The following is a 23051-nucleotide window of genomic DNA, read 5'->3' as shown; positions in this document are numbered from 1 at the left end:
TTCGACTCGAGCGGGACGGGAAATGCAGTCGCCAGCGTTTGGGAAATCTAACGCTGTACCGGAAGTGAGATATCATGGCTAGCAAGTGGATATGTTTTAGTTTTGGTTTGTGAGTAGTTAGTTTGATTATTTTAGGACAAAGGAAAAATTGAGGCAAATATTGTAGAATACCTACTTTAAAGATGCTTTTAATAATTCAAATTAGAAAATCGGTTACAGCCCGACTAACTTTTTAGTTACCTAAATTCGGTCGTAACTTTAACGATAACCGGTGTTTTTTGTATGGAGTTTGGTTGTTTTTTAGATTTTTGACGTTTGTCAAAGTTAAAGTAAGGGGGCGTCCATAAATTACGTGAGGCTTTTAGGGGGGGGAGGGGGTCAACGAAAACCTCACTAAATCTCACGTGGGGGAGAGGGGGGGTCTCGGAAAATATCACGTAATTTTAGTAAAATTTCCAGAAAACTGGGTTATTGAAGTAAAAAAAATGATTTTTTTTATGATGATAATGACAATTTATTCCAAACCGTCTAATCAAATTAAACTAAAAATGCCTCCATCTGCATTTGTGAACACTAAAGATGCAGAATAAATGTCGAAATTAAGAAAATTCGAAATTAAAAAAAAACGTCATCGGCATCGCTATTGCGTAATAAATTAGCCAAGTGCGTGTCGTCCCACGCGCAGTGTAGGGTTCCGTAGTTGTCTGTCGTTACCACAATATATTTCAGAAGCAAGTAATTACTTCATCTAAAGTCACTTTTCATATTTTCTTCTAAGGATTTTTTACTGGTTAAGAAATTGTATAATACATGAGTCAAATGACTATTACTCTTAAACGTAAGTAATGTATCTTAACCGTTATAGTTTTCCTTGAAAAAATTCATCCCCACTTTACATGCAGGGGAGCTACCCTAGAAATTTTATTTTGCCGTTTTGTCGGCGTGATTAATATACATACCTTCACAAAATTACAGCTCCCCAGTGCCAATAGTTTCCAAGCGAAACCTCGGACAGACAGACAGACATATCGAAACTATAAGGGTTCCTTGTCAGGACTACGGAACCCTAAAAAATGACATTACATAAGTATGAAAATATTATGCATTCGTATTAGTTAAAGTAACCAATAGCTAGTCAAATTGACAGATGTTAAATGACAAGTGGTTAAATAATAGAAAAAAATGTTTTTTTTAACAATGTTTAACTTGACTTTTAGTACATTTTTTAACTATTAGTTTACATTTTTCATTAATATTTAACCATTAGTAGCAAAATTTAACAATTACTTATTTTAACTATGAATCAAAAAACTGGTCCTAGGTTAAAGCAATTGCTTGTCTTACTAAACGACGGGAAGCTACGGAACCCTGCACTGCGCGTGGCACGACACTGGGTTACTGATTTTTTCATATAAATCTAATATAGGTACTCGAAGCATAGACATTGCAAAATAGGCATTTTATTAAATATCACGTGAGATTAGGGGGGTGGGGGAGGGGGTCAGGCAAAATCTCACCAAATCTCACCAAGGGGGGCGGGGGGGTTGAAAAATGGCCAAAATTGTCTCACGTAATTTATGGACGCCCCCTAAGATGGTACAACCCAGCCTAAGTAAAAGAAACTTAGGGTAGATTTCACCAATCACATACTTAAACAAGTTTAGTAATAGAACTAGGTTTTTATTAAAGTCGTTTAAATGGGAATAGTGAAATCCACACTATAACATAACTACACAATATAGCTACACAGAAAAGATTTCAATACAATTATTTGTACCTATCAAAGACCATACCTAACACTTATACAAAAAGTCCAAAAATCTAAATAAATTAGGTAATTCAAGGACTCTAATTGCTGCCTTAGACACCCCTAGGTAACCTAGTTTTTAGTGTTCGCTTTTTGTCTGGATTAGCCCTTAGATCTTGAGAAGATAGCGCACCTCATAGAAATCCAGGTGTCGACAACATTTTTAACATATTGGTAATAATTTTTAAACTAGTCTAATTGTTTTTATAAATGACCAATAATATGCAATACAGGTTTATATCTACACTAAGATAAATTAGTATAAGTAGGTAGTAGTGTATTTTTTGAGTAGCCTTTCCCGAATTTTACATCAAAAACATTTCAAACAGATCATCAAATAATACGAAAAAAAAACATTTCACAAGAAAGTTCTTGTCGAACTCTCCAAGCGTTGCCAAGCGATTCAAACCCTATTGTTCATTGCAAATAACACGGCAACACCTGTAACAATAAGAATGGCACATGCAACCACACCAGTCACCAAATGTTGGCCACTCCTGGCTAGACCATCTACAAACAAAGCAGTTTGGTTAATTTTTTATCAGTCTGCCACCCACGCCGGCGCAGACTGAAATGTACGGTAATTTACTTTTTATAATTTCGCTACACCTATTCCCATTAACCCAACGACCAGACAATGTTTTTTAGTGGTCGTAATATTTATTTTTGTAACCTAGATAAGAATTTATCTATATCTATACAATATGTAACGGAAACACTGTCCGATCCATTAAGGTGTTAATAGGTATCGAGTTAAGATTCCATTTGTGTAATAATTTTCATAAAATATTATAAAAAAAATACCCCATGAAAAATAAATACAAAATTTACAAAAATAAAATAGCTTACATGGCAATCCGAACTGCAGTGTAGAGGGTACGCGGGAGGGGTAGAGATGCGCCGGCACGCGTAGCGACGTCATAAGGTCATGACCCCCAGCGTCTTAAAAAAAGCCGCGCGCCGACAGAGTGTTAACGCTTTTTGAAAATTTCCCCGTTGTAGGGTAAATCATTGCTAAACTTATTGACTTTAAAAATCGATAAAAAAATTGTTTTTATTAATTACGTAATTTTGATACTTGTTTTGGTAATGTTGTTAAAGCTACTTTATGACCCTTTCGGATCGGACGGTGTTTTTGTTACATATTGTATATATAAAAGAAAGTCGTGTTAGTTACACCACTTATAACTCAAGAACGGCTGAACCGATTTAGCTGAAAATTGTCAGGGAGGTAGTTTAGAGCCAGGAGAAGGACATAGGATACTTTTTATCCCGTTCGAAATTAAAAAAAAAGTCTGCTTATTTATTGCCATTAAGGCGGAACAAAGTTCGCCGGGTCAGCTAGTTTTAAATATCACAGCGCGAGGCCTAGGCTACCGTAATTAATATTGTGTTCCAGATTTTTCGGTTGATCTTGCTACTCATTTAATCAAATTAAATAATCAAATCTAATAAGGTTTAAACTTAGTACACATCCTGTCTGGCTGTTATCTGGAATACGTGTCATTTAACTATTGCGTATGTTTATTTTAGAATTAGAACATAGCAACATGACAAACAGTAGAAAAAATTATAAGCAATTTTGTGCAAATAATGTCTTCACAATTCGATTAAGATTCAGTTTTTCAAAAGAGCAATTGTTATTTTTCTTTCCCATGGATTCCACTATTGACTGTGTTTATTTGTTAGCTCAATACAAACGGAAGATTTATCCCGGATGTTTGTCTCCGTAACACTGTGTGATCACCACCCCCGGAAAGTACTGGTCTGTTTATATATTAGATACCTATCTGAGGGATAAATTAGGGAAATACTCGGTTCGATGTGTCATCAGTGAATTCCCTCGGTTTTTAAGGAAAAGTTAAACTAAACTCAACGTAAGTTACATGTTTAAGTATTACCTAGCGGAATAGATTACAATGAGATTCGTTCCATGGACACATTTGAAATGGCAGATATTTTAACGGATACATACACCATAGAATCCAATAGTACCTATTTATTCGCGTTAAAAGTGTTATATTATATGAGATGGATATACTCGCAGTTTACATACTCGTAAGTAGATCTCACAATACTCGAGAAAGAACATAATCCAAAGACTAAATATATCTTCAAACTATTATCCAGTCTTTACTCAGGTAGACAAGAGCTTACCAATGAAGTGTACAACAATATTCCCACCCCCTTCGCCACCAGACCCAAACAGTAGCCATTTTCGCGTCTGAGTGCTCCACAGTCATAACCGCAGCATCTGCACACGCTTCCACCCCCACAAGCCCCGCCCCTGCACTATGCAGTTTCCCCTGGTTCGCACGCTCGAGTTTTTCTCTCCGAACAATGTCATAATTGGCCAGTTTCCACTTTCAGTTTCACGGACGGACCGTGATCCAAAGGCAAAAAATGCGTACGGTTAGCAGAGATGACACGAAACGAGTCAGGCAGAAAAAACTTCCTCAACAATTCGAGTACACAAAAAATATAATGGAGGATGATTGTCTGAACAAATATCTATTTGACTGATATAGGTCATCTCCTCCATGTTTTAAGGATCAACTTATGTAAAGATGATACTCGTAGACTGCCTAAAATGTTAAAAAATGTAAAATTAATAAAAATGACATTTGAATTCTGTTCCGACCACCAGCTTTAAAACGTCTATCTGCTAGATTACGTAACATCGAACAAACTTTATTGTGTTGCGAATTCAAACGAGGTAAAGATAACCTTTAACCCGTTGACGTAGGTATATACGTTTCTATTATTTCATTAGATAATGTATTTTTATATCGTTTTACACTCGGTAAATGTAGTTAACACAAATAACATACTGATTATGCAGATATCTATAGAAACTGTGTATTTTCCCATGATACTAGAAAAACCTATGCTCTAATCATGACCTATTATTAATTAATTCAAATACTTCCTGATATATTCCGGCACTAACATAAAATTTTATGATTACTTGCTACTTTCAGCTATGTCGAGAAGGCATCACCATTTTACATGTCTCATCTACCACAAATTCCTCAAAATTCCAGTAATCATTTTCAAACCAATTTCACAGTTATTCTGCTGTCGGTACAGTATTGCAACCCGTTTGTTTACAGTTTTCACTCTCTGTATTTTTCTCGCGAGTGAAAATTCCGTTGTGCGGCGCGTGCGACCGGCGTGTTTTTTAGCGGCGGCGTATGGTTATGCTTTGCCGATGCCTCATTGATTGCCAGAGAAATGCTTCGTCTTGTTAGATGAAATTAGAAGTGGTTTTTGTACATATCCGTGTATCACGCCCACTTTTTTTTATTGCTAAAATCATCTGACAAAATAAATAAACAAAACAAAATCGACTCTTTAGTCAAGTCCAATCGAACAACGAATCTCGCTAGCATCGTCCAAATATGCAAGGCCATTATAATATAATAGGTAGGTATCATATCAGCAAGACAATACAAATAGTTGTTTTCCTGGTAAACCTTAGCTAAGGAATTACCGAGACAAAAAGAAAACCTCAAGTGGTAAGGCGGTGGCCACACGATAGATAAAAATACTGAGCGCTGAGCCATAACAAAACGTGCTAGCGAAATTCTCCCCGTTATAATTACAATTATGTTATTTACTGGAACTAAACTAGAGTTCTACTGTTCAAGTAATACATAATTCTAACGTTTGCCATACATTTGTCATCAAAATTCCCAGCTACGTGACTGTCAAATGAAGACTACGTCAAGCTAATATTCTATCCCCACACATTGTAAAGGTACCGTAGTTATACAGTTTTGTAGGTACATATTAGGTACGTACATTTTATAAATAACACATTATGGCAAACCTCGACCTCTTTGGATTTTATGAGTGTTAAACTTGTAGTTCCAAGTGGCAGACAGATCCCTGAAAGTACAAATTATTATGAAGAATCATTGAGGTATGACTTGCTGCCTGCAACCAACCTGAGGTCCCTACATATCCCAGTCAGGACTATCAGCCAGGACAGCATTAGTGCAGTCTCAGCCTTAATCTTAACAGTTAGCAAACAGATTGGCTGTCCAAACGAGTGGAGTGCCAGTAGCCTTGGCTCGAGTGGCAGATAGCCCAGCCGATGCCCCGGCACTGGCAGACCTCGTGATCAACCATCTTATATCTGAGACGTGTGTTGATAAACCGATCCTGAGATTAGAGGACTTCTTAAGTAAGGAATATTGAGGTGCACTTATTAGTTCACAAATGACAATGATGATGATCAGAATATTCAGGATAGAAAAACCTGTGGTTGAAACATTTAGAGATTATCCTAGAGTCCTATACCCGTTTTCACCATCATATCCTAATTTTTAAGTGATCCCTATGGTAACAAATAACAGGAATTTCGTTTTATCTAGACTATTAAAATGACATGAAGAATTAATGTTTGACTTGATTGACTGTATGAAGATTTTATGTCTTGTAATGTAAGTCATTAGGCGTATAATTCCTTGTTGAATGATCCACTTTGTGGCATAAATATTGCAATTGCAAAAAATAAGTAAACAAACAAAGTGTTAGATTACAGGAAAACGTATTGTTTACGTGTTCGTGTTGTATTTGTCGTAATTGGTCTTAAAATGACATCACAACATTCTGTGAGCCTTACTCACTAGGGTGAGGAGTTGAACTTTTACGAAACAAATTATTCCAATATAAAAAATATGAAAATTTTAACCATGGAAACATTCCACCATTAAAATCCTAAGATCTGAATAGCACCTGTTTGTTTTCAACTGTAATATGTAGAGACTTCGACACAACAATTTATTATATTAAGTACTGAAACATTATGTTATAGTTCATTTAACTGAAGCTATGTAGCTATTAGTACTAGTAATTATTCTACCAAACTCAATTTTCCAATAAGATCTATAGTCAATAGGTTGTTTGAAAGCAGGGACAGCCCCCAACTAAGCAGACACAGAAATAATGAAACAAATAAAATTTTGCATATTTAATTATCTTACAGCCCAGTCTACGTTCTTCCTTTTTCGATAAAAGTCATAAAAATTAAACAAATAATTGTTATTTTCATTGTGAATCATCTTTGCACTGTGAAAGATAAAACTGTTCACAACTTCACACATGTTTCTATACGATGTAGAGCCAAATTCAGGAGGCAAATTGAAGTAATAGCATCGTAACAACGGCATAACCTACTCAACCGCCGCAACGTTGAGCGGTCATTCTAAAAATACTGCAGAAATTAAAAAAAGACGGCCATAGACAACCAGTCTTCCTGTGCTAATCGATGCCAATTACAACTAATGCTGTGTGCGGTGCAGTGCGCGCGTGTGCGTGTGCGCGGGCGCCGTGTAGCCTTGAAATCGTACGTCGACTGCACTTGTAGCGGGCTCGCGTTCGGATTTGCACTCTGTACACAACTAAGCTTTATTCTATTAATTCTATGATAGCAGCTGGGGCGTTTAAGTTAGAATAAAAATGTTTGTTTATGGTAAAAGTAATATTTTTTGTTAAAAAAGTATTAAAAAGAGTAATGTAAATAATCACTTCGTTCGTTCGTTCGTTTCAGCTGAAAGATGTCCACTGCTGGAGAAAGGCCTCCCCCAAGGATTTCCACAAAGAACGGTCCAGCGCCGCTCGCATCCAGGCATGGGCCTCATAAGAAGGCTCAAATAATCACTTGTAAAATAAAATTCAGGTCAAAGTATTTTAGATTCTCTCCCAATAAGATACAAATTCCAATTGGAATTTTTGCAAAATGATTTCGATATGTTTGATACATATTTTGGATATTTAATATGTACAACGTAAAAAAAAAATTATTTACTTAAATTGCTATTAAAATACACCATTTTCTGCAAAAACGTACGTAGTCCATATCCGAACGTGGCCAATCCGCAACACCTCCGTTTGTAGCGCATCTCGTCTTGCAATCCCCCTTCTCCCTCTCGCTCGGCCTATAGCCCTATGCCGCTATCCCCCTCGCACTTGCACGTAATTGGCGCCGCAGGAAGCGACGAGGGATTGATGATCTAAGCCACGATCGATCGCTAGCTGGATCTTTTTGTTTTTTACTTTTATTGCGGGTTCCGTTGCATATTTTCGATGCGGATTTCTTCGGTTCTGAACTTCTAAAGATGGTAGAGACGCTGGGATGATTTTAATGGGTTATCATCGAAAATAAACAACACCCAAGTGACTCCACTTATTTTTAAAAGCGTTATCTAAACCATGATAACAATTAAAAGTAAACAGATTCAATATTATTTTTAACTGTGCAATAAAGCGTCTCTATCTATCTGATCGTGTTTACTAAGGAAAAAGTTCTACTCGGTTGGAACAAATCAATCATATTTTAATAACGCGTCTTTTTTACGACGTAAATCAAATGACGTTGTCAGTTCATCTTGGTAAATAGTCTCGGTGTCTAAAAGCTATTACTTTATAACGATTGTGATATATTTGACTCCTCTCTCAATGAGGAAAAAGTTTTGCAAAATTGCTCTAACAAGAAAGCCGCAACACGCCCCTCGCGTGTAGTAATACAGGCAGTTAGACTTTGTCAGGAAAATGGAGCTTTAAAGATGTTATTAAAGTACCTACTTCCCACAAAATTAAAACTACCCACCAATAAAGACATATCGGTATAGTAGAACTACCTTTTAAAACCAAATACGATCATAAATTGACAGATAGAGCCCATAATAAAAAACCAAACTCAAAACTCAACTCAATCTCAAACATTCAGTTTCTGAAGACTGAACCCACTCTTGAATTTGGTTTCAAATCAGACTCAATTCATACTACAGGTTGGATAGGTCGTATTAGAAAAGCTCCCATCAAAAGCCCTAGCCATATTAATTTCAGTCATTAATGACTGAAACGCTTGATGACTCTAATTAGGCTTTAAAATATGGTATACTTAGAATTGCTCTAGGGCTTTTGAGGGAGCTGGAGACACACGAGACACACAGGTTTAGAAAAGCAGACCAATTGCATGAAACTAGTTTAGAGTTCGAATTGCGTTTTAAAAAGTGACACAGGTGCCGGCCTATTTAAAAAACGTGTCACGAAGACTTTCAGCGGTAACTCGGAGATCTAATGTGTGGAAGTAGTACCTAATGTCCTTACAAACCTTCAGAGGGAAAGGACGAAAGGTCAGGTTATACTACGTATGTTTACACTATCATCCTTGGATGTTTCTGAATGTCAACACGATTGTTCGGGCAACTGTTCATTTGTGAAACGATAAACAAACTAGTTCTTAATTCTTATTAGAATTTTTAAGTGCATTAGAAACTCGTTAGAGTTGAGATACCTACTTACTTAAAATCAAAATCAAAAATATTTATTCAGTTTAGACCACAAGTGGCACTTATGAACATCAAAATATAGTAAATAATTAGCCCTTATGGGGCACTTTACATGTCTCATGGAGAGCTTTAATGCTACTAAGCTAACTATCTATGTCACTAAATTATGAGAAATGGTTAATACCCCATACCACCTTACATACTCGTATTTTGAAAGCTTTAACCTGTGTCCTACTAAATCGAATATAATATCTATATTAAAAATAAATTAAAAATATAAAAAAAGCTTGTTAAGTAATTTTAAGTTATTTTTTATGTTCCTAGAATGCCATTTTAACGTAAGTAACAAAGTAGATGATTTTTTCTCGTTCGCTATATTGAATAGCTTTAATTTCATTGCATTTACCTTCACCTGTATTTTATCAGCGCGATCCTGACTCAATGCCCCAGTTCAAGCTTTCCTTTATTCCTATTTCCACTTACTCCATTACCTTGTTATTCCTTGAAATGTACACTGCTATTTTTATTTCCTAAGCTATCTAGGTTAGTGAATAAATAAAAATTAAACAGCGGCAATCCCTCTCGGAACCGGTATTTTGTCGCCATTCAGGGCACGTAGTGACCGCAGCGCCCTTCAGGCCCTGTGACCGACAAACTAGACATACAGAATATACAAATAGGCTGCCTAATTTTGCTACTTTACTGCGTAGTAGAAATGCTATGGAATGGCGCATCATTACAAACACAAGTCACAATGTCCAAACGATATTGAGCCTTCGCCCGATAATCCGACGATCGGAAATTGATAGCTCCGATATCTGGATACGGAAAGTCGTTGTCTTGTAAGATACTTTGACCAACAAACTTTTCGTTACTTATGGTGCCTACATATTTACATTTTGCTGGAACATAAGTTGAACATGAAAAATCGTTTGCAGTATATGAACATGAACAATTGAAATCATGCTTTCGTCAGTCGATAACGAATACAAATGTAGAATGATAAAAGTTGAAAGACAAACTTAAAATAGTGAAACAATTTTCGATGGATATTTCACTTCTTCCATAATGTTTATATCGATTTTAGCTACAATAATATACAGGTGTAAGGGAAACGTTGAAAAACTTTAATACTGAACTTGGTCTTACCTACTCCGAATTCAGTAACTTTTGTAATTTTTCCGGGAGACGAAAGCCTTTTGCAAAGCTTTTCCAATGTAGAATCTACTGACAACGCCATTCTTGTGGCAGAGTTTTGGGCTGACGCTGTATAGGTTTGTTGTCGACACGAAAAGAAGAAGAATGTAGAGTCAAAATCATATCAACATCTTAGTTGCAAAAACACTTACTGCATCTGTTTAAGATACCACTCATCTGTTAATTTAGTGCAACTATACTAATACGAACTATCAGACAATGGATTGCATTCGCAAATTTTCAAATTCCAATAAGAATTAATTAGTCCAATTAGATGTTTAAAGTGAAATATTATAATCGTTAACATTTATTGATTTGCATCACATTCCTGCACCCATTTCGACTTCAAGGCAAAATATGAAAACAGTTTAGTAGGTATTAACTATATCGCAACCCGGACGCATGTCGCGGGTTCGATGCCCGGCGATTTGCGATGTGATACCGCCGGTGACCCCGGGTCACTGATAGTACATATCGCAACATATTAACGCACACACATCTTAGATTCTGATTACAACTCACAGAGGAATCGCTTTGTAATATAACTAGATCATGACATGACTCTACATAATATACATTAATTATAGCTGCCGGTGAATGATTAGGGTTCTATAACTAATGAGCAACTAATCAAACCTTTCATTAGATTATTAAAGGACCAAAAATAATAAGAAAATAATTTTCTGGATTCCCAGTTTGGTTGACCGGTACAGCATATTTCCATCGATTGTCTAATAAGAAAAAATATATTTTTGAGATAAAATAAACAAACTGCAGATGTACCTTTGATGCATTAGAATTCACTAAAGAACTTGCACAAAAAGCGCACTGGTCACAAATGCCTGGCTGGGATATTACAACGTCCAAAGTGGTTGAAAGGAAAGTAGTGATTTCTTGGAAAACTCTAATCACAAAATGTATATTATAAAATAACCAGAAACAAAACTATTTAGTACCTATTATCCCAAACATTCACCTTACGATGGGTTAGTTGGATAACATTATTCAAATAACATGATACGTTACTTTATTCAATCTGAACTAATTGGACTAGTATAGTATTTAATTTCCGTAGACTTAATTTGCAAAATTAAACCATTATTTAGGTATTCGTTTATTAAGTTCACAACAATGATAAAGCTACCTACTATCTCTGTCATACACACTTGACATTGTTGTTATAGTGAATCACGTGTCAGAAATATGCGGATATAATAATTATGTAACACATGTTGTATATTTACTGACAATTTAATATCGTTTAGTACAATTAGTGTGTCCGTTTTTAAATTAGTTAAGAATATTGACGAATTATGTGTGAAATTGAAAAATAAATGATGGCACCTACTCGTACATACGCAATTCATTAAATTGATTGCACATTCACTATCACCATGCGAATTATGATTCATTTTGAATACAGCTGTATAAACCAGATGGGGAATAAACATCTTGACAAACTTGCACATTTATTTCATTAGTGCATTCTATAGGTACCTATAAAGACTGAAGTTTTTTCTTCTTGCGTCAGAACATTTTTGAATGCCTACTTTACTTCTTGCAAAAAGCATAATTTTTATTTTGTTTGCAGCCGAAACGTCAAGCCGTACATGTAGTCATGTAAAAATATCGCGTTGGGCTTGGGACCCGTGTTTCTCTATTTTAGATAGATGATAATATTTTGCATACAAACTTCCATTCCCTGCATTATGTTCTTCTCAAGAGCACGCATCAAAATCAGGTCAGCGGCTTGGGAGAAAACCCCCCGGTACGAGTACGGGTAAGGGGTAACGAATAGAGAGGTAGAGTTGATTTCTCAATTTTACTTGTAATATGATAATTATAATTCAACTTTTACGTTTTCCTTAAACGCTACTCAGATAATTAATTAGTAAACTCAACAAAATTTTCCAAAAAAAATACCAAACCACAATATACCTAATATCTTGAAATAACATCCGCACTTAGCAAAGGTTAAATAAAACATTAATAAATTATGTAAAGAACACTAAAAATAAATGATTATCTGTAATCAAAATATGACACTAAGATTTGTTTTTAAATGATGATAAGAATCCTCCTTACATAAACATCATTAATTTCAAAACTGGCATTATCTTGCAATATAGCACTGTGTTTTCAGTATTTAAGCTAACTCTACTTCCTGCCTACATAATATTTTTTTAACAAGTGACGTATCTTTACACCCACGTGTAAATCATACATCTGGTTAATAATATGTTGTTTCAAAGCAATAGAATACATTTTGAAAATCTAGACTGAAAAAAAGACATGAATAAATCACAACGCGGAAACGTTTTTATAAATAAGTGGATACTATCTAGTGTCCACATGTCAGTTTAATGTATGAAGCGCGTTACACGTGAAACAATCATTTGTAACAATGTCATTCACTGCTTCCCTGTTCAGCATGTAAATATTCGTAGAGCACCGAATTATCTACTCAGTCAGAGCGAACAACAACGTTTGACATTGGTTCTACATTTGTGCGCTGCTGGGAGCAGCGCCAGCGCAGCCTGACCTGCGCCGGCGCCGGCCGCTCCCCCCGACCGCCGCGTTATGCCCGCTTACCGGGCGGGGCCGCGGGCCAGCCTACGCTAGCCGAGTCAGTGTGTCACGTGGCCGGCGCGCGCGCAACTTTATTTGTAAAGTCGGTCAATGCCCCGAGAGCGTTAGATAAAAAACATACAAATTGTTTACGTGGTTCGTTACGCAAAACGGTGATTTGAATTTTCCTACCGTTCCGGTTTTCGACAATCGTCATACGACGCGGCACGATTCCCATAAAGTTTGGTTTTAGATTTAATAAACACAAAACATTCGGCTCCCAAATTCCCAATTAAGTTCTCAATGGGTGTTTGTACAAAGGTTAACAAATAACACGCAATACCTATATTTGTCTCGTGAAAGAGCAGGAAATATTATATCAGCACAATATAAGTTATTAACAGAAACAATTACAGTCAAACCGAACGGCAAATTAATTGAGCCCGTTAAACGGTTAGTGAAAACCTGTTAGGTAACTCGGGAAATGAAGGAAAGCTCCGCGACGAAAGTGGAAAAAGCTGCGGCGCACACAGGCGCATAGCGCACACAGGGGCAGCGGCGCGGCTGTGTGCGTGCGGCGCGCACACACGCGCGCGTACGAAAACGAAAGTGCCGAGCGCCGCCGAGCGCGCCCGAAGCCGGCTCACGAAGTCAGTGGAACTCATCGCCGAAACTGGGACATCAGTTCGCAACTCGACGCGATCGCCGGCGGACGCGGCGTGCGATTACAACACGGCACATTACGCTGTATGACATAACTGAAACTGGTGATAATGGTGTATGTGTAAATAGTAAATATGATGGCTGTGGCGCGACCAGCGAGCGCGGGGCCCGAGGCGCGCCGCTCCCCGGCCGACCGCCGCGCGCTCAGCGCCGACGAGCCCCGGACCCTGGCGGCCCGGAAGGCCTACCCGGAGCCCGAGGCCTCCCCGTCGCCCAAGCCCGAGGACGATGCGCCGCTTGACTTGACTGTTCGAAAGGAAATTACCGTTTGCGATTTCGCGCGCCACCCATTCGTGGACCCGGCGGACTATGTGCGTGCCCAAGTGATGCTGCGGCAGTCCCGGGACTACCTGGCCACCGGCAGGGACTCCGGCACCGAGTCCGACGACTCGGCCGGCCGCCTCAGCCCCGGCGACGACGCCGTCTCCGGCAAGGCCTACAAGAAGTCACTGATGAAGAGATACAGTAAGTTTTATTTTTACGATTCCAGACGCCGGCTTTGAGGAAAATTAGACTGCTTTGATGTGGGAAATAAATGCTAGTTTCAGACGCTCGCTACGAAATTTAAATCGTAAAGGTGTTTGAATCAAAACAAGATAATCTAACTAGCCTTAATTGCCGAGTCTGAATTAAAAATAAATATCCGGCGTTTCCGCTAAATTCAATAAAGTAAAGTCGGTCTGAAAGTGAAATTTTCATGTCGCAATATCGGCGGCCGACGGTTGCTACGCGCTACGGCGTAGCGCTACGAGCCCTTACAAACGAGTTATATTGGCCGCGTTCGCTACGGTTCCGCTCCGTAGCCGCGCGCCGCACGCTGCATTACGGAGTTATGTCACCTCACTGACCTAGCTCAACTGGGACTCGAAGATGCAATTGCATTATTTTCAATTAAATAAAGTACCTTTGCTTGACGTGAAACTTTACTTAGTTGATTGCCTTTTCAAGACCACACAAGCACGTATAATGTTATTGGGATCCTTCAAAGCCGTAGTATTTTTGCTATCAAAACTTTAGCAGGTCTGTTCATAAAGTTTAATACGTATTGTCTGATTTTCTTCAATGCCCGCACATTTATATAAGTTACAGGATCAAGACTTTGAGGAGGAAACTTTTAACTTAATTACTTTCCGAATTCCTGGGAATTTAAATTATGTCAATTTGAAGAGTGAGAGAGTATTAGCAATATTCCTAACAAGGTTTCTTAATAATATGTTGTAAAACATTTAATATCCTTACATACCAGTGCACAGTATTATCATTATTTTGCACTTATTTGATGTTAATATACTCGTATTAATTAGCAAAAATATTTACGGTACGGGTCATGTTTGTCTTGTAAAGTTTTTTTGGAATCTTCAAAAACTGTAAATCCTAGTTAACTTTACTTATTAAATTGATTGTTTCTACGACTTCCGAACTACAAACTGTGGATGTCTAGATGCATATTTACTAGCAAATCGACGACACACAATAACCTATTGTCTGCAAGAATGCCGGCACGCCTGGCCATTTTTCCGTGTAAAAATTCTAGATTAGATTTATTCTGAATGGACTGGATTGACAGCAACCTTTTTCTGTGTTACTAAGGCTTTTATATGAGCTTTTTTCACAATTACAGTAGCTTTGGGTTGGTGATCGTTGATTCTTTTGTGTAATCTTTAGTCTGTTTTATTATTCGAATTGGATTCAGATTATTTTATTTACTCTCATGTACACCCAATTCTGGGGGAGGCCTTTGTCCAGCAGTGGACGTCATTCGGCTGAAACGAATGAACACCGATTCTAATACCTACATTAAAATATTACATTGTGTAGAGAAAGCAGATTTTGTTTATTTATTGTACTTTCCAGAACATTTGAAAAATTTTTCACTGTAAGGTTAAAGGTTTATCTTTGCAAACGCTAAAACCGAGAATATAAGCAACGGGAGAACACCATGAAAACTTATAATATTTTAATTTTAAGTTATGCGTGCGGATATAATAATTTCCGTGAATACTACAAAAACATATAATTATTACACAGCACAGGCGCTATGATTAAATATTGGATAAATAAGTATTTGGTCGGCATAGTGATACTACTACTCTTATTAATTATGAGGAAGCAATTGGAGGTGGCTCAGCTAATGCTGCCTGAAAAATACTCAGGCTGCGCTGATTTTATTTATTTATTACTCTTATACATATTTGACATCGCGATAGCTACTAAAAGCCAGTTAAAACCCAAATAATATAATTAAGTACACCGCCGAAGGAAAAATACAATCTCATAATATTTCGTATTTCTCAATAGTTATGTCGGTATCCGACGGAACCCAATTATCTATCCAAAAATACCGGATTTATCTTTCCCTTGTGAAGGTTTTTAAGGAAACCAATACCTATTAGGATTAAAACCGTAGTTCAATTTGCTTAATCTCTGATTCAACAACCCTCAACTCTTGAAATTCTATTGTTCTTGGCTTAGGGAAATAACATTTTTCCGATAAAAGATTACTTAGCGTTAAGACAGATCGAAAAGTTTATTCAACACTTACGTAGCCCTTCAAGTACCAGCGAATCAAAAAACAATAGAAATTTATTGCGACCGCTTAGTGTTCCACGAGCTAGAAGATCACAGCGGTCTTATCGCTGATAGCAGTCTCTTCCAGTAGGCCTAAGATGCACGCCGCGATAAGCGGTTATCATGCCATTTTATCGATTTTGCCCATACATTTTGACGTCGATAAAAGTTATCACGGCGCGCATCTTTGGCCTACAGGAAACTAAAGGAGTTATCCGTTTTTAGAAGTATTAACCACCTTATGGTCGTCTAGCATGTGTAATTGTTTAATTGAAACAAACTCACTCATTAATTGATGGTTTTAACAAGTTTCAATCATTAAAGCGCATCTGTTTACCACTTTATCTCCATGCAAAGCTGTCATACAAACATAAATAATTAGCAGCGCTAATTAGCGAACCTGCGCGTACGCAGCAAGCGCAAGCGCATCGGTACTGCACACAATACTAATGCACTTTGGAGTCATTGACATGAGGGGAAAATACACATAAAGTCCCATACTGACCATTATTGCATTAAATTTCCCTTTCGATTTATAGAAAAAGATTTTAATTAGGTTCATGTTATCGTAATAAAAATAGTTCATAGTTATTTATATGGTGAGTTTGCTTTATGTTCGTGCAACTTTATTATAATTATTGATTAGGCAAATAGATCGATCATGAACTTCAATTAAAATATTAATGAAATGGAATAAAGCATCAATGTGTCTAATTCAATTATTTGAGCAGCATTATCTTTGGCATCTTAATCAATATTTTTAAAGCCGATTGGAGAATGGAGAATGATTTTAATAAACCATTTTAGAATGGACTGATTTCATTTTCCTAGTTCAATGTAACACTTATTCAAATTAAAATTAAGTAGGTATCCAACTTGATACCTTTTAAATCATCACAAACAGAGATTCAAAGTACATCCGATCCTCAAGCAAGCACGTTCGAATCGCGCTGCGTCATCTTATACTCATAATTACAAATTAATAACAATCAGTTTGCTGACCCCGTTGCAATTCGCGGTAGTGAGTTCAATGCCCTGTGCACTTCCTTATACGGTGCTGATTAGGCACTAGGCAGTGCATACGATGCGCCAGTGTAGCATTACCTTTGAACGCTAACGCCATTTCTGCTGACATATCGTCAACATAATTCAATAACACGGTGACTAACTTCTTTATTCAGCACAAACACACCAAAGATTAAAGATTTGAGAAAGCCAAACTTAGTTGAGATAGTTCGAATGACCTGTAATTGTATTATCACTATAAATAGCGCCGAGAAGTTTTCAGGGACAAAACGTGATATTTAGCGATAAGTGAAATTGTGATCGGTATAATTTACTGTTTACTTCATTCTTCTTACTAGACATATTATTATCTGTTTGGGAAAATACATATTCCTGGAAAATATAGATTTACTGTTTGACACCGCCGCCGCTAACAAAAATGGGTCAATTCTAATAAACATCCAGTCAATTTATACTTGTCATAACGTCTGATATCTTTGCTCTTTACTTTCTTTAATATGAGTTCGGATTCAGATCGGAAAATACTGAAATAGAATCGATATTAATCGTCAATTTGACCTGGATTCCAGGCTGACGAAAAATTCGCGTTATTATAATTAGGTTGCTAACATATGAGCTCAATTATTTATTTTGTAGCGCGCCAATAAAGAAATTGAAGCCTTTGAGAGTCTATCGCTGTAATAACCGAGAAACAACTACTAAAGAAATGTCAAAAACCTCGTAAGGAAGACGGTAGGTACTCTGTTTAACTGGAACACAAAACTGCGTCTCATAACACTTTACTCTTTCAACTACGGGGTTAAAATTTTTTCTTTAATTCTTGTACGATTCATTCATTTATAATTTAATTTAATTGCTTCAGATCTGTGACAGTCGGATATTTCTATAAAATGCGTTTTAGTCAGGTGTAAGAAACATGACGATGTGTGACAGGTCGTATCTGCGACATCCTGACACGTTGATATAGGTTTATTGAGAAATGGTCACGACTTTCCCATGCCGTAAAGGGTGTACAGGAAATAATGCGTACGCGCATCTGCCAAATAATATCGATTATCACAGTCCGAACTCTTCCCGGTGGCGCAGGGGTGGCACAACGAAGATTATTAATTTCAATTAATGTCACAGGTTTGAGATATATTTGTTTTTTGCTAATAAAAGCGGCTTTTAGAAAATTTAATGAACGATGAAAAGGTTACTTGATGACTCAGGATAGGATCAGTGGACTTAAGTCTAGCAGTTCATAATAACAAACCCATTAAAATAAAAAAAGTGTCTACAGAATTAAAAACAAAATTCTTTGGACAAGTTTTTACCAAATATCACAGACCATGAACGATGTGGGGAATGTTTCGTAGACAGATAGTGCTTAGCCTAATTTGCGTACAATGGGTTGCACAGCCCTGGATACCTGCGCGGGCGCAGGTCGGAAGTGAAAGGTGCGTAAAAAACCCTATTTGTGCGTGATCCGTCGCGGATGCACCACGCGTGATCGGGGTAACTTTGATTTTAAACGTTTTTTAAGATTTTCAAAAATGTGCAACTTAATATTCCCTATGGTGTATTAAGTTATCAATCAAAATGCATGTGGCGTCAATTAAAAATCAAAAGCAAACGGAAGCATGGCAGAGTGAAAAAAGTAGTTTAAAAACAACAGGCAACTAGAAATATGTCTTTAGACTTGAGAAAACAAGTCAGTGATTCAACGTCTAATAAATGTATCCCGGCACTTTTACTAATCAAATCCAAATAAAACGTCTGGATACAATTCATAAATTACTTTCGCAAAATAGATCTGATTTTTTGCGAGCGTCTCAATTCGAGTGCCGCTTGGCAACCAATAATAATTTTATATACAACGAACTCTTGAACCAGGACATCATCTAGAGGTCGTTGTTCTCCCAATTTACATAAATTACTAAGAAAAAATGTTATTTTCCATCACAGACCACGCCGCGTAAAAATACCTATTAGACGACAAACTACTGGCTACCTGTTATCAGAAATTCAAATATCAAACAAAAACAACGATTTTGAATTTATAATAATTCCTTTTGTGCCACCAATAGTTACATAACTCAGTCACGTGTCATTAAAATATAAACTTTAACTGCTACATAATGTGGTTCACAATCTGTGACCCTGAGCTCACACGTTACGTCGTTCTGGGACGACGTAAACAATAGAATGCCTCGAAAGGGAGAAGAAGGGTTGTTCTTTTTTTAAATAGCTTCCTGCAAACTATTCGTCTTTGTCGCTCAGCCGTCCGGTAGCGCAATTAGAAAGGGACAAGACATTGACACGTCGACGCACAGATTTTTTTCTTAAATGCATTTTTAGTATTCAAATGACGTTAGCGCATCCGTTTTTAGAATTTCAAAAATAAATAAACGAGTCGGGCTAAACGACGTTATTGGTAATCTGTAAACAGTTTTACAACTTCCTCACTATGCGGAGATTTTACGATGAGTTCACACCGAGGGAATCGACGTAGATCAGCGTAACAATAGAGTGTTTTTGTATCGTTCAGTACGTGGCCGAATAGCAAAAGTAGTGAATTCGGTTGTAGATATCAGTTGTTGTTTAATCTTATCTGTTATGTGCTTATGCGTGCAATGCTCTCTGAATCGGGCACATCGGCGCGCGCGCGTTTTGGCCGGCCTTCAACCGGCGCGCAAGGCTGACGTTTCACAACAGACAGACAAGCGACCCGCTCGGCCACTGTTACTTCGCACACACCACTTAAAACACTCGACCCATTTTCGAAAGCACACGAAAAAATACGTACGCTTTTTGCGACACTCAAACCGAAACATGTGAACTGATTATGCTCGAAAAACGACTTAATAGGGTCGCATTATACCGGTAAAAAACCACTAGTTTCCGTAACTAAACACCGCTCACCTTGCCCTATCGGCTGTCGCAGAAAAAATCTTAACCCAATTTCTTAAAGTGCGTCAAAAAAACTTACCTGCCTCTGCTGGTAGCGATCGCACCCCCGCTTCAAAAAAACACCTAACTGTAAAACAACCTTTTTGAAGGCTCCTGTTTTCATAAAAAATGTAGCGGCAATATTCGCGGCTTTTTGCGATGCACAAAACTTTTGTTTGCAAGTTTACGTTCCGTGTTTCGCAACGGTACCGACCTCTTTTGTCTAATATTGCACTGCAGATGTTTTTTGCACAAAGCGTCGTTGTTCTAAATTGTTTCCTAAAATGTGTTTGTTAACCTTTCTTCGTCTTTCTCTCGAAAAAAGCTCAACCCTGTCTGTTAACAACGCTGTACATTGCCAAAATATTTTAGCAATACTTTCCGTGGAGCCGAAAAAAACTTTGAGTAATTGGACGCCTTTCAACCAATAAATTGTCGTTAAAGTAAAATACCGCACGTAGTCGTATCGCTTAAGTGGTCTTAAGTGAATGAAACTGCATATTAAATCAATGCAGTAGAGTATACAATGGGTTAACAGGAATTAGCAATTGATGTACAATGTAGGCACTGGTCGCATGCGTCATAGACGCAGCAGGTTATGGCAGATCTGTGACGGAATACCGCTTCCGGTCATACATACGCCTCATACAATACACAACACACACCAGTCAGGAAAATGTTAAAATAAATACACAGCAACAATACCTAGACTCTGTATAAAAAGTATAAAACAGTAGGTACCATTAATGCTCCAATTCTGTTTCGTAATACTGATAATTTACCTTGTATGTTATAAGAAACATGTATGGCTCTGTCTGGTTCAATATACACACAATATTATACCAATTACAAGCGAAGCATGTCAGGTACATGTAGCCTGGAAGCCAGATATTACGTAGAAATGTTTTAGGCTGCCTAGCTCTCAAGGTTGCAGACGCAAGTCATAAGGGAGAGCGATACCAAGGTGACTAGCGATTTGCCTCGCTCCTAAAATGGAGGTTGCACACAAAATCTATTCAATTCAATTATTTTGTCACTTTAAACGTATTTAAGTTATAATTTTTTTAGTCGACATTCTAAGTGCAAAACACAAATACGTAATATAAACATATAAGGCACAAGAAAGTTTGAGTCGCTGCAGCTTCTGCCTTGCCCACCCATCCAAGCCAGACTGGGGTGGGTGGTCGCTGCCCAGCCGTGGGACCAGACAGACTACAATAATAACTATTTACTTTATACCCAGACCTCAAAGTGAGCTGTAAAAACATTCTAGTCTTCGTCTGCGAAATTACTTAGTTTGGTAATGTTGCGATGGCTGTTTATATTGTATTCAGACGGAGGGCAAACATTTTCGTTGTATTAACATATTCATTAGTAATCGGAACGTATCAAACCTTTCGGTTGGAGTGACTGGCCATCACAAATTCACCAGGCTCTAGGACAAAGAAACGAAATAACATTAAAACAATATGATATAATAAATACATCTCTTGAATGAAAGAATCGAATTCTAAAACAATGAATAAATGAACGACCAATAAAGGAAAAATAATAAGAAGTCCAGTATGTAGTAGGTCTGGCATTTATGTGCCTCTTTATTTAGGTATATTTACCAGTATGTAGTTTAAGATTTGCTTAGGAGTTGTTATTTGCATGACATTTAGAACTATATGTTAATTTATTGCTATTATAACATAATCCATGATGATCTTACACCTATCTTTAATTAGTAATTCCATACCAAAGCTACCTACGCTTCAAATTGTCCATTAATATAAGATAAAGTGTATTTAGTACCTGTTGCTAGGGCCGGGTGGCTATGCCTTGTTGAATTATGTATTAGGTCACGTATGGCCGAAACTAGTCGCTAATCATTGTCTGAGCTGGAGCAGACCTTTCCAGTGAACTTATGAATCTGCTAATAGAGATGTCTTTTCGAAATCGACCTTCGCAGTCTCTGTGTTAAATAGCTATACATTGCCAAATATTCGTTTGTTTTTTGTGCTGTTAGTTACATTGCGATTAGTTAGAGTTTTTAGGAAGATATGACAATCATTTTTATAAGGACATTATTAAAAAAAAAGTTTTCCTATAAAAATCTAAATACCTACCCTTATTTCTAATTCTAGGTCATATGACATGCATACTTTGAGCATTAAATATTTACTGACTAACTGACTGCTAAACTGACTTCAGAACTGGTCCTTAACAAATCCGAGCCAAAATCTTGGTCCATACGGAACAAAGCAGTTTTGAAAGACTCTGGTGGGTCTCTCAAGGTGTGCGAAGTGCTGACGCAACCTCTTGAGCAATGCGTGTTGAAAAACCGCTCGCACACCATCGTCTTACCACTCACATGTTAAAGTCTATTTTGCCACCGAAAAAACCAGTGACAGTGTACAGTTTTTGTTTTTTTCTTGAGTTAACCAATTTCCTGCGTGAATTCTGCTTGTAGTAATATCCGTTGGTTTCGAATACCGGGCTTAATGTCAGTGCTTCATGCACGTTTATCTTCAGATGATTCTTGCGTAATATCCCTATGCCTATGGTTCCGTTAAACAAAAATACAAAATATGATTTATTTCAAAAATGATCAAACATTTTTTTTCATTAATGAAAACAAAGTAGCACTTATCGTGTAAGTAACATGGCAAATCTAAATCAAAAACAAATGTCGACATAGAAACCTTCAGCCGAATCACGCGTTCACACATTATGACATTACAAAAGCTCGCACCGAAAATTTTCCGATGTAAAAAAACTAGACAATCGCGCCAAACATCGCGCCTCTTACGAAACCGATATGTGTGTCAATGCCGCCGCGCCGGACGCACGCGCCGCAGCAGCAAACAAGCACAAACATCCTCCGGCTTCCCCTGTTTGCAGCTACCTCATCTTGTTTTGACATAGCTCGCGAGCTGGCAATTCCT

General features: G+C 37.4%; 1 protein-coding gene across 5 annotated transcripts in view; it reads left to right on the top strand.

The window, feature by feature from the left end:
- The window catches only part of LOC135079261 (ecdysone-induced protein 74EF), a 225613-nt gene that overhangs the window by 158396 nt on the left and 44166 nt on the right, over positions 1-23051 (top strand). The window contains exon 1 of one of the 5 annotated variants that reach the window (XM_063973906.1): positions 13572-14061. The exons of the other annotated variants lie outside the window; for them this stretch is intronic. Coding sequence (XP_063829976.1) covers positions 13671-14061 — 391 coding nt within the window. The 5' untranslated portion in view covers positions 13572-13670. Of the gene's footprint in view, positions 1-13571; positions 14062-23051 lie in introns of those variants that run through there. 5 annotated transcript variants of the gene reach the window in all.

This window comes from Ostrinia nubilalis, chromosome 2 (assembly GCF_963855985.1).
Source record: "Ostrinia nubilalis chromosome 2, ilOstNubi1.1, whole genome shotgun sequence".
NCBI classification, from domain to species: Eukaryota; Metazoa; Arthropoda; class Insecta; order Lepidoptera; family Crambidae; genus Ostrinia; species Ostrinia nubilalis.
This window is presented reverse-complemented; position numbering and strand designations above follow the sequence as displayed.